Source organism: Callithrix jacchus, chromosome 4 (genome assembly GCF_049354715.1).
Source record: "Callithrix jacchus isolate 240 chromosome 4, calJac240_pri, whole genome shotgun sequence".
NCBI classification, from domain to species: Eukaryota; Metazoa; Chordata; class Mammalia; order Primates; family Cebidae; genus Callithrix; species Callithrix jacchus.
Genome location: NC_133505.1, coordinates 142,008,095 through 142,020,563, shown reverse-complemented (window position 1 = coordinate 142,020,563; position 12,469 = coordinate 142,008,095). Strand labels below are relative to the sequence as shown.

The 12,469-nt window shown below is 36.7% G+C and overlaps 1 protein-coding gene across 31 annotated transcripts in view; it reads left to right on the top strand.

The window, feature by feature from the left end:
* AHI1 (Abelson helper integration site 1) overlaps positions 1–12,469 on the top strand; it is a 239,998-nt gene that overhangs the window by 212,686 nt on the left and 14,843 nt on the right. For 12 of the 31 annotated variants that reach the window (XM_035296764.3, XM_078370106.1, XM_078370105.1 and 9 more), the window contains one exon: positions 2,622–2,679. In XM_035296764.3, coding sequence (XP_035152655.3) covers positions 2,622–2,679 — 58 coding nt within the window. Of the gene's footprint in view, positions 1–2,621; positions 2,680–2,766; positions 2,868–7,386; positions 9,085–10,531; positions 10,917–12,469 lie in introns of those variants that run through there. The other 19 variants (XM_078370116.1, XM_078370113.1, XM_078370108.1 and 16 more) reach the window with 5 other exon arrangements.

Here is a 12,469-nt window from a genome sequence, read left to right as displayed (position 1 = left end):
GTGGGAAGAATTCCCACCTCTTCAATTTTCTGGAATAGTTTGTGTAGATTTAGTATTACTTCCTCCTTGTGTAATTTCTGTTTCTTTATTCATATTCCCTATTTAGTGAGACATTGCTCATACATTAGCTCTTTAGACATGTTTCCTTTAGTTCTTTGAACACATTTTTAATTATGGATTTGAAGTTTTTGTCTGGTAAGGCCAGTGTCCGGGCTTTCTCAGGGACAGTTCTGTTCACTGCTGGTGGGAATAAACACTGTTCCACACCTCGAATACTTTTCCCAGATGTGTGCACTCGTCAGTTCTCTGCTATACTTGAGAGAAGCCTTTTGCAGATCCTCATTGTCTGTGGCTTAGCACCTTGAAAATTGTTGTTTCATGTATTTTGTTCAGTTTTTTATTATTATTATTATTATTTTCAATAAGAGGTAAATCTGGTTCCTCCTACTCTGTCTGGGCTACAAGCAAAGGTCTAGATGTTCTATGTATTTTCGAGATAGCTTTTTGATAGATGGTATATAGATTGTGAGAGATAAAAAAGAGGATCACTACAGTCTGATCTTCCTATAGTGGGCTTTAGTGGTCAGAGAAAGCCAAAGATGTAAGACAGCAAAAGACCATACAGACACGGGGTAAACAAGAACAGGGCCTAGAAGTCAGGAGCTAAGGCACAAAAGTATGACAGTGCATGGGATACCCTCGGACCAGCAAGTATGCATGGGGTTGCATGTGTGTGTGCGCATGTACACTTAAGTTTATTAGCTGCCCAGATATTTAAACATTTCACCTAAAAGAAATGCAGATTTCTGACTTCTTTAAAATAATCCAGAGTTCTGGACCACAGCTCTACATTCTTTCCTGACATCCATCAATGAGCTGAGATGGACTGCCCCCTTTAGATGAGTCATCCACTCTCCAGTTTGCCACAGTCCATTGTATCATTGTCTCTGTTGTATTATCTTTGGCTTGCTTCCCTTATTCACCTTATCAGTCTAGAACATAGATTCCTTGGAAATAAGGCCAAAGGGGTGCACTTCAGAAAGATTAAGATTGTGTGTTATCAGTGCTTTTTTTCAGAACTTAACCTTTTCTTTGTTCTTTATCATTCTATTTCTTTTTAAATTTACTGTCCTTTCTTCTTTGTAATTTCTGACCTTTTCATTCTCAGTCATCTGACTTCATTTTACTGACTTATACATTTCTTTATTAGTCTATTCCAGGTGCCACAGACTTCATTGCTTAAACTACAGAAATTTATTTTCACCCAGTTCTGGGGCCTAGAAGTCCCAAGATGAAGGTGCCAGCAGGATTGGTTTCCAGTGAGGCCTCTCTTCCTGGCATGTAGATGGCTACCTTCTCATTGTGTCCTCACATGTGCTCTTCTCTGTGTAAGAAAGAGCATGCTCTGCTTTCATCTTTCTATTCTTCTAAGGACACTAGCCTTATTAGATTAGAACCCTACTCTTCTGACCCCATTTAACCTTAATTATCTCCCTAGAAGCCCCTGTCTCCAAATACGGTTACATTAAGGAGTTCAGGCATCAACATATGAATTTTGGGGAAATAACATTTGGTTCACAAGAATCTCTATTCAATTTTATTTAATACCTGATTTTGAAATTGTTGCATCTTTTTCAAGCTCCTCTTTGGTGTTTCTCACCATTCCTAGACAACTTAGAGAGAAGATACTCTCTTCCATTCTTCAGTTTTCCTTTTTGTTTCATTGTTTTTGTGTTTGCTTTCTCCTAAAATAAAGTGCACCACAAAATATTTGTTTTATATTTTGCTATTTCCATTGAATCATTTGGAAAGCTACATTACTCATTCCACAGATAAGGATGTTACAGCTCTTTTTTTCTTTTGAGACAGAGTTTTGCTCTTGTTGCTCAAGCTGCAACAAATACTCTTGTTACCCAAGTGCAGTGGTGTGATCTCAGCTCACTGCAGCCTTCACCTCCTGGGTTCAAGCAATTCTCCTGCCTCAGCCTCCCAAGTAGGTGGGATTACAGGCATGCCACCACGCTTGGCTAATTTTTGTATTTTTAGTAGAAACAGCGTTTTACCATGTTAGCCAGGCTGGTCTCAAACTCCTGACCTCAGGTGATCTGCCTGCCTCAGCCTCCCAAAGTGCTGGGAATTCGGGCGTGAGCCACCACACCCAGCCTATAGCTTTTTTATATATAAACTTCATTATTCCTTTTCTTGTAATTAATTAATGTCCTTTACATTTACATGTGTGTGTTTCCATCTAAGTTGATAAAACTTTCTGATTTTTCCAAAGCATCTAATATTTTTCTGAGAGAAATGAAATTTATTCTATTCTGTAAGTCCACAGATAATAGTTTAAGATTTTGACATTTATTTTATTATTGTCCCTTTATCATGGCTAAGAAGGAGTCCAACCAGCCAACAATTTGTCTATTTACATTATTTTGAGCAACTCCCTGTCTCTCACCCCCATTTATAATCACTCATTAGTGCTGCTGGATTTTTTTTCTCTTATGTCCTCACATTTATCCCCCTTTTTATTTCCACTACCAAATCCCTAGATCAAAGCCTCATCTGAGCTTTTACCCCAGCTCTCTTACTAGCTCCTTGTTTCTGATCTTTCCCTCCTGTAGTTCTGAAATGAGCAAAGAACAGAGCCATGAGGACCGAGGGCACATAATGGATACACAGGTGAGGAAAATGAGCAAGCAGGCTGAAAAGTCACTCTAATAGAGGTAAGAGGAAAACCAGTAGAAAGTTGCACTTTATTATCAACAGGAAAAGACTTAGGAAAGCATGCTCAGCAAGGACACGCCAGAGGAAAGTAAAGTAAGGACTGACAAGTTCCTTTTGGGATCTGTAACCAAGAGGCCATTTGCGACCTTGGAAAAGAGAGTTTTGATGGAGAAACCCGGAAACGTAAATGAGATTGTCTCCAGCCCAAACAGAAAAAGACTGTAAGAATAATCTTATTCTCTTTAGAAGCTGGAATTTAAAGGAAAGAAAAAGCAGGCAGTAACTATTAGAAAACACAGGATATAGACAAGATCATTATAAAGAGGGGAATGACAAGTCACTTACAAACTGAGAGGAAAGAGCCCCTTGAGAAGGAGCTATCCGAGGTGTCAGAGCACAGTGTAGTCCCAGGGGGCCTAAGGAAATCTAGAGGATTACAGTTCAAGAGTGGCCACTGTTTCCACTGAGACACACCAGTGGGAAACGTGTTTTGGGTGTTAGGAGTTGGGGTATAAGAAAGGCAGAAAAGGCCTCCCAAAAGGCCTTGTCTCTGTTGAGTAGAAGTGAAATTTGTCTGTTGAAAGTGAAATGTTACAAAGCTATTCATGTACACATTTATGAATTTATCATTTTGTAGGAACTAGATTCAAAATTTTCATATTTTTATTTTTCTGTTTTAGAACACTAAAATCTAATTGTACAGAAGCATATGGATGAATAGTTGTATAATCATAGCTAAGGAATGATTTTTAACCTTTATACCAGAATTGGAAAACATTATAAAACAGGTTTTTTAATAACAGAAACTTTAAAATTATGCAGGTCAAACAGAAAAAATGTCATAGAATTTTAAATGAACAGTAACCTGGGATGGAAGAGATTTACCCATAGAAGAGTAATACTGTTGTGTGTGTGTGTGTGTGTGTGTGTGTGTGTGTGTGTGTGACAACATCTTGCTCTGCCATCCAGGCTAGAGTACAGTGGCACTATCTCAGCTCACTGCAATCTCCACCTCCCAGGTTCAAGTGATTCTCCTGCCTCAGCCTTCCAAGTAGCTGGGACTACAGGTGCACATCACCACTCACAGCTAATTTTTGTATTTTTAGTAGAGACAGGGTTTCTCATGTTTCCCAGTCTGGTCTCAAACTCCTGACCTCAAGCAATCCACCTGCTTTGGCCTCCCAAAGTGCTGGGATTACAGGATTGAACCACTGTGCCTGGCCAGGAGTAATACTCTTAACAAATAAAAAGCTCTAAGAGGAGCTTTTTCAACAAGGAAAAAAAATACACCAGTAGAAAAATAGGCAAAGGTATACACAAGACATTCTTAAATGATTCTTAAAGGGATAAATTATAAGTGACAACAGACATGGAAAATGTTTACCGTCTAGTGATCAAATTAATGAAAATTAAAACAATAAAATGAGATGGTGTTTTACCCTTTCAAAATGGCAAGTTTCAAACTTACGATGCATACCTAATATTGATGAGAAAATGGGACATGGGTTCCCTCTTACACTGCTGGTAATACTATAAAATTGATCCATTCTTTGTGGAGTATGATTAGGTAATATGTTGGGGTTTGGTTTGTTTTTTTTTTTAAGTTTCCAAAGTGTTCATCTCCTTTGACCTGACAGTTCAACTTCAAGGAATCTTTTAAAGGAAAATATTCAAGTATACATGGAGAGATTTAGTTAAAAGGCTACTCCTTTGAGCAGTATTTTTTAAATAAAGGATTGAATAAAATATGAAATATTTGTATGACAGAATATCATATGGTTATTCATATTATGGAAATATTTTATAGATATGAAAAGAAGTTTATGATTTTTAAGTAAAAATTATTATAAAATAGTTTATATACTATATACCAAAAGACAATAATTATCTGAGTAGTAAGATTATAGCGATTTTTTTCCTCTATTTTACTTTGTGCATTTTCTAATTTATCTACTTAGTGTATATTTACTACTTGATCATTTCTTTCAAACTGAATGTAATTTTTAGAAATGTTCTAATACAGCCTTTTGTTCCTATGTTTAAAGAAATCAGGGTCTCAAAGTTACAGCTGCAAAGTGCCTGAACTAGGAACTAATCTTCTTGCCCCAAGTTCAGGGTTGTTTCTCTTACACATTGTTTTGTCTGTTAACTCTGATTAGATGGGCAGTGCTTCTAGTCAGGGGCTGTTATTTAATACGTATTTCAATTTTTCCTCCCCTGCACTTAGGCTGCTGTCTTGCTACAGAAATAAACCTTCAGGAAAGATCTATTGAATTAAATGTCTTGTGGGAGTAAGGTTTAGTTTTTTTTGTTGTGTGTTTTTGTTTTGGTTTGGTTTTTTTTTTTTTTGAAAGGGAGTCTTGCTATGTTGCCCAGGCTGGAGTGCAGTGGTGTGATCTCGGCTCACTGTAACCTCCAACTTCTGGGTTTAAGTGATTCTCCTGCCTCAGCCTCACAAAATGCTGGGATTACAGGCATGAGCCACCGTGCCTGGCCACAGCCCAATATTTTTATGAATCTTATTCCCCAGACATAACATACACACAAACACTAACTTAGTTTCATACTTGTCTTCATAGGCTTGCTAAGAATGTTTCTCTTTTCATTGCAAGACCTTTAAAAACAGCTTTGCTTCGTTACTTTCTTCCTCTATTAGATTACAGAGATACTGTATGAAAAGATAGAGAAGGAATGGCTTTCCATTTATTCTTGTCTTTTGGTTAGCTGTTTTCTCCCTCTTTCAGCATATCCCTGTCATCTCCTAGCTTTCAGGTCCCTCTGCTGTTAGTGTTCACCAAGCCAGTATACCACTCCTGATTCCCCCCCATCATCAGAAGGGAGCTGCCAGTTGTCTGAAGTGTGCACTTGACCATCTTTTATTCTGTCTCTTTTCTCCCTTTAATGCGCCATCTTTGTCGTTCTCTATCCAGTGTGTTTCTTCCTCTTCTAAGTCTGAATCATTTCCCTCCAAGATGTTATCTTTGCTGCCTACTTTAGATTTTTCTAGTTGAATTTCTATTTGGGTTCCTCTCCCAAAGGTCCTCCTGGCTTCTTTGTTTACTTCTCACAGTGCAGTCTCCACCTGATTGATTTCACTTGTCCTGTATCTTCTGCACGTGCAGGATTCATCTCACTAATTTCCAGCTGTTCCTCTCCCCTTCTCCCCCTTCCCTTTTCTGTTTTTCTTCTTCTTTTTTGCCCTCCCACTACCATGAACTCTTCCTCTCACTTTGTTTTGCCTTATTCTTCCTCTAAGACCCTTTTACCTTCCTCACCGCCTTTTGCAGAAGTTTATATGGTCTCTGTGTGACTTTAGCCCAGCCTTCATTGAAACTACTTTCTTTTCCATTTTTATCAGATCCTAATTTGGCGAAACTTTTACGTACTTTTTCTGTATATGTACTGGAACACCTTTTTTCCCCTAGTGATATTATACCTTGGCATGCTGTATCTGTACCATTTCTACTCAGCTTCACTTGCTTTCATGAGCTTCACTGGAACATATTTTTGGGCTTCTATATATGATAAAGCTTACCTGGAGTCACTCTATTTAACAAATTTAAAATCAAGAAACATCAACTGACAAAGAACTTTTTGCCCCTATGTGTAGATGTTTTTTATATGAAGATAGTGCCACCATTTATTTAAGATTGGGCCTGTTCCTTACAGCACAGGTGTTCCCTACCCTTCCAGCGCCCCAGGGAAAGCCCTTTGGGAATGATTAGCTGCTGCCCTTTCTTGCCCCCATGTGCCAGCTGTCACTTTTCTCAGGAGTAGTTGATGGAATTGACTGCTACCTTAACCAGACTTGCCATCGTTCTGAAACTGAAGTGTGTTTTCTAAGGACAACCAGGTGTTAAGCCTTTGTCTTTAGAGGAAAGATAGTAACCTTTTTGTGTGAGTCCAGAACTCATCAATGCCATATGAATGATTGCATTAAAAAATGTTAGGTTCAGCCCCACTAGTTTATCACACACCAGTTGTAGTGCAAATACTACATGTGCTCTCTAAGGAAGCAACTTCTTGATTCATCTGCATATTGGTTCTTGATTTTTCTGAATGGTATATTTGTTTTACATCAAAGCCACATCTAGATGCTTACTTGTCACTATCTTGATCAATCAAAAATGAGACAACACAATTTTTAATTAATTTGAAAAATGTAATAACCTAATTATATAAAAGTAGGCACAGCCATAGACTAAATGAAAGAATGCTATTTAATAAAATTATCTATGTCCTTTTGAATCACTCACTAACTCTGAATATCATCCATGAGAATTTTTCCCCCACTGAATGAAGAATTTTATATACCCCGATTGCCTGCTCTTAATTTCTGAAAGTTGCTCCTGATTTGCGGTTTTCAGTGGCTATATTTGGGAATTATATTTCTTTTTTGTTTATATTAACCTGTCAGTGCAGGAGCAGGCCTTAAACAATTGCTAATGATACAAAGAGATGCTAACAATGTGTTTGATTGGCAAACTAGAAAGTGGGTAATTAGTATCTGGGTCTTCCTTGATTGTGTGTGTTTGTATGTGTTTGCATTTTACACAGTGTCTCTTATTACCTGTGCTGTTGGCTGAGCACACTGAGATTTGGTGGTAATCAGAAGACGTTACTCAAGTTTATTTAGTACATTTTGTGTATTTTTCTCTCTAGTAAAAAATTGAAGAAAAGTAAAGAGACACCCAAATGCACAGAGGTGAAATGACAAACCAAATGGAATTTCTCTTCAGAGTTCAGAATTTTCAGACACTAAGGAGGAAGAAAGGATCAGCGGATCCTTGTTGTTCTTGTGAATGACTCTAGAAAAATCAGAATCAACTTGTGGGTGGAAAAATCAATGTGGCCTTTGCTTGTTATATACCATTGTGATTGTTAGTTGGTCAAAGTATTGGTACTTGTGTTGTTAGTAGTTGCATCATAATTACATTACCAGTGTTGGAAAACTAATGAAGAAAACACTATAATTGCTACTCAGCAAATATGAATAAAAGGTGTTTGCATTGTTAGGATGTCTGTTAAGTAAGCATTTAATATTATTATATCGGTAATGTGGTTATATTTGTGATGTTATGGCCAGAATATGAAGTATCTGCTTTTGAAATTTACTGTATTTAAAAGATAAGCAGCTGGCTGGGTGTGATGCCTCACACCTGTAATCCCAGTCCTTTGAGAGGCCAGGGTGGGCAGATCACCTGAGGTAAGGAGTTCAAGACCAGCCTGACCAATATAGCGAAACCCCATCTCTACTAAAAATACAAAAATTACTCAGGCGTTGTGACAGGTGCCCGTAATCCCAGCTACTTGGGAGGCTGAGGCAGGAGAATCGCTTGCACCTGAGAGGCAGAGGTTGCAGTGAGCCAGGATCATGCCATTGCACTCCAGCCTGGATGACAGAGCGAGACTCTGTCTCCAAACAAAAAAAACATAAGGGGCTTTAGAATATGGTATATTCAAAATGGTCACAGTAACAAAAGCATTAAAAGAAAATAATTTACTTTCAAATTAAAATTTTGTGTTTCTTAAGAACAAATCATATAGGTAACTTCATATACCTAAACTAAAAGTGACTTTTGGCTGGACTGGCAACAGTGTTCCAAATGTCTTTTACTTTTTAAAAAAAGGCATTTCATATTTAAGCATATACCTTTTTTGTAGACTTACATTGTTTAATATTTATTTTAGTCTTAATATTTTTACATTATTATAATGCATTATTATGTATTTCTGAGTTCCAGAATAATAGTGTCGTTATTATAGACTCTATGTTTTGAAGCTTGATATAATAGGGGTATTCATTTTTTGTTCTTTTCTTGACTTTTCTCCTTTCTCAACTGTGTGATAATAAGGTCTGCTGATAAAATATATAACCCCAAGAAAGTGAAAATTAATATAAAATTAGAAAGACTTATTTTCCAAATTAGACAATCAATCCTGTTAAAATAAGAAGTGAGAAAAACAGTGTTGGTCATTGAGGTATAAATTTTGCCCAGATGTATACCCAGTGTGAAATATCTTCTGGTAAAAATATATTTGGCTCTTATCCCTGCACATGTTGAAGAGGCCTAAAAATTGGTAAACATGTCTCTACTGTGTAGAACTTTAAAAAAAAAAAAAGGCATTTCTGAAAGTGTTGAGTGGCATTGATAACTTCTGAAGCCTGCAGCCGTGAGCCTAGAAGGCTGTTCTGATGGCACTGAGTTTTCATTGTTCTGGATGCGTAAGTCTGTGCATCAGGTACAGCTGGGCCCAGCCAGCTTGAGTCACTCGTGTACAAGCTTCTTTTTATCTGTCTTGTGAATGTACTTGATAATTTAAAAATAAAAATATTTGTTTCTCTGCTGTTTCATCTCATAATTTTGAGATATGTGTGTTGATTTTCTGATTCAATCACAAATAACTTCAAAAGGTTTAGAAGTAATTTAAATTAAGATGAATGAAAAATATGTCAGGGGGAGCTAAGCATTTGCTAAGATCTTGATGTTTATATGAAAAATAAAGGGTTATTTTTATATTGCAGCTACTAAAGATAAAAATAGCAGTTGAAGCAAACACAGGAAAATTTGACTGTACTGAAAGCCCAGTCCTTTTCTCCTTTGTCTTGCTGACAAAATAAGACTACGGTTATGTTCATGACTAGATTAATAAAATGTCTTTCCCACACACAATCTGAGATAAAATGGAGTTGGGGGAGATCATGACCGTGCCCTCCAAGCAGTAGATCAGCAGGAAATCAGATGCCAGGATCCATTTCATGATGTTCGGCATTAAACATTTCTTTATAACAAATTGGGTTTGTCTTTGTTCTGAAAGTATTGAATTTTATCCCAGGTCATCTCTTTTCTCCAAATAAATAACAATTTGACACTATTTTCTCCTATATCTAAATAATATTTTTAAAACATTCTTAGAAATGTACTTCCCAATTATTGATTCAAACCTGTCTTGAAGATTTAAGATTTCTTCAGTTTTGAAAAGATACTATGTATAGGATTTGAAAAACTAAAATAAAAATCAAGTTTTTAAAAGGTTTAGGCCAGGCATGGTGGCTCACACCTATATTCCCAGCACTTTGGGAGACCAAGACAGGCAGATCACCTCAGGTCATGAGTTCAAGACCAGCCTGACCAACATAGAGAAACCCATCTCTACTAAAAATACAACATTAGCCGGGAGTGATGGTGCATGCCTCTAATTCCAGCTACTCGGGAGGCCGAGGCGGGAGAATCACTTGAACCCAGGAGGCAGAGGTTTTGATGAGCCAAGATTGCACCATTGCACTCCAGCCTGGGCAACAAGAGCGAAACTGTGTCTCAAAAACAAAATATTTAATATATGAAATATTTTACACAATAAATGCGACTGTATGTTTAAAATGCATGTTTTAAATGAAATCAGTGCTGTTAAATGGCTAACACTTGGTACTTCTGAAGTCTTGTGCAGGGTTTCTTCACATAAAAATAAATACTTGACCTTAATATTATGTTTAAATTATAGAAGAGTTTAATTAAAGAAAGACATCTTTAGGAAGCTCTCAGCAGGACTATATTTGAGAAATAACTTACCATTTTATAGCTTCATGTGACATGTTGTCACTTCAGTCATATATTTAACCACAAATATTTTTAAGAGTTAGGAAGTTCTAGAAACTATAACAAAAATTTATGACCTTACACTTTAGATGTATTCAGATATTTCCATCTGATACCCATATCTGTTTAGTGAATTATGGGAACACTTAATAAGCAATCCAAATATTTTAAGCTATATATTTGTTGTTTCTATTTAATTGACTGTACAGAAAATATTCGACAAATCTTCACTTTATCATGTACATGACCTCATTTACTCTTCACATCAAATCCATGAGACAGATAAAAATCTTTCCTGCTCTACAACCAAGGAAACCAAGTTTTGAAGGTTAAGTAACTTCTCCAACGGCACACCTTCAGTCCCTGCTAGCTGCAAATGGCGATGTCAGGCTCCACTGGGTGACCTGTAAAGTCCTGGATCTCAGTTGCGGTGGAGGGGAAGCCAGGAAATGCTGATACTTGGAGATGACAGCCCTGCCAAGAGTAACTAAGGAAGCAGTTGGCATGTACCTATGACTACACTCGGTCTAGAAACAGCTCAAATGTTTGTCATTCAGCAGTGACCTAAATAAAATAAAATATATCTGAGCAAAATTTTTTTTTAAACTGATCATTTCTTTATCCCATAATTATCTTAGTAAATCTTTACTCCATAATATAATTATGTTTCCTTAAGAAACAGATTCTATAGAATCAAACTAATTACATGTACAGTAACATTTTATTCAAGAAACCGAAAGGCGCCATTCCAGTCATATATGAGATAATAAAAACATCAAGAAGCATGTCAATCAAAAAGCTGTGTTGACTGGAGAACTCAGTCTATGGATGGACACAATTATCTGCAGGAGAATTGAATGTCAGCATCATTTAGGGTTGACAATGGACTAACTAGGCAAAAGCAGACAGCTACTCTCTGCGGAGACCCAGGAAGCAAACTTGGTAATGAGGCACTTCATTCATCATATCCTTCTGCTCTAATTATTAAGGTGAATAGGAAATACTTTAAGCTAAGGCGGGAACTGGATAACAAAAACATTTGTTTTGTAAACACAAAGAATGCTGTTTTTCTAATGATCTCCTTCAAATCTACATCAAGCATATGTTGTGAGCACTCTGTTTTCTAAAGTTGCTCTTCTAACACCTCAAATTCACTGAGTATAGATAGGTTATTTTTGTCTCAAAAAGCTAGGGAGGCTAGTGCTGCTAAGAATCAAATGTTAGTTTCTCCTCAATCAAAAAGGCATATGTGTGTGTGTGTCTTTAGAGAGAGAGAGAGGGCGAGAGAGAGCCAGACACAAACACCACATGTAATTTATGTTCCACCTCTTATCACTTAGGTCAAAATGGTCCAACTATATACTTCAGTGTTATTTCTAAAAGTACTAAACAGTATGATTTTTACTTACTATAGTTCATTTCTTCATAAAAATCATTTGAGCCCCATGAAAAAATATAACAGAAGAAAATTTAAGAACGGGTTCCTTATATTTATATAGGTAAACTCAAATATTTCCAATCAAAGGATGATTTCCTAACATTGCTTGGAATGGATATGTTAGTGAAGATAAGAAAAAAAAATAGAGTCTGAAAGGAGGAAAAAGCAAGAAGTTAAGGAACATAACTTTCTGCAAGAGCAAAAATAAGCAACTGAAGCTTGCGCAAAGTGGTCACAGACTAAAGGAAGAAGGTTCGCTGGAGAAAAGTTTGGTAGCTTCAGTTTGGTTTCTCGATGTTTTCAGCCAAGAATCAGTAGTTAATTTTTTTTTCTTAAATTTGTTCACAGGGCCGTTCTGTATAAATACTCCACATAATTTTTCCTGAGCTATGATTCTTTAATAAAAGTTAAGCACCGTAATGTGTTTAACCATCCTGCCTATTAGACAAAAGTTAATGTTCAGAAGTATCTACTGATGCTACTTATAGCAACTAAATATTTCCATGGTGGTAAAGAAACATCAGTAAAATCTATGGACTTTAAGCACATCAAATTCTTATACTTACCATGTGTGCAGGCAGAGTACATAATAAACTAGTCTATAGCAGCTGTAAATTTCTGAGGATTTATCTAACCACAAATACATTGAAATGGGGAAATGGGTCTATATTAAACTATGCAAGATGCTGCTGGAGCTTTGCCATTTCTG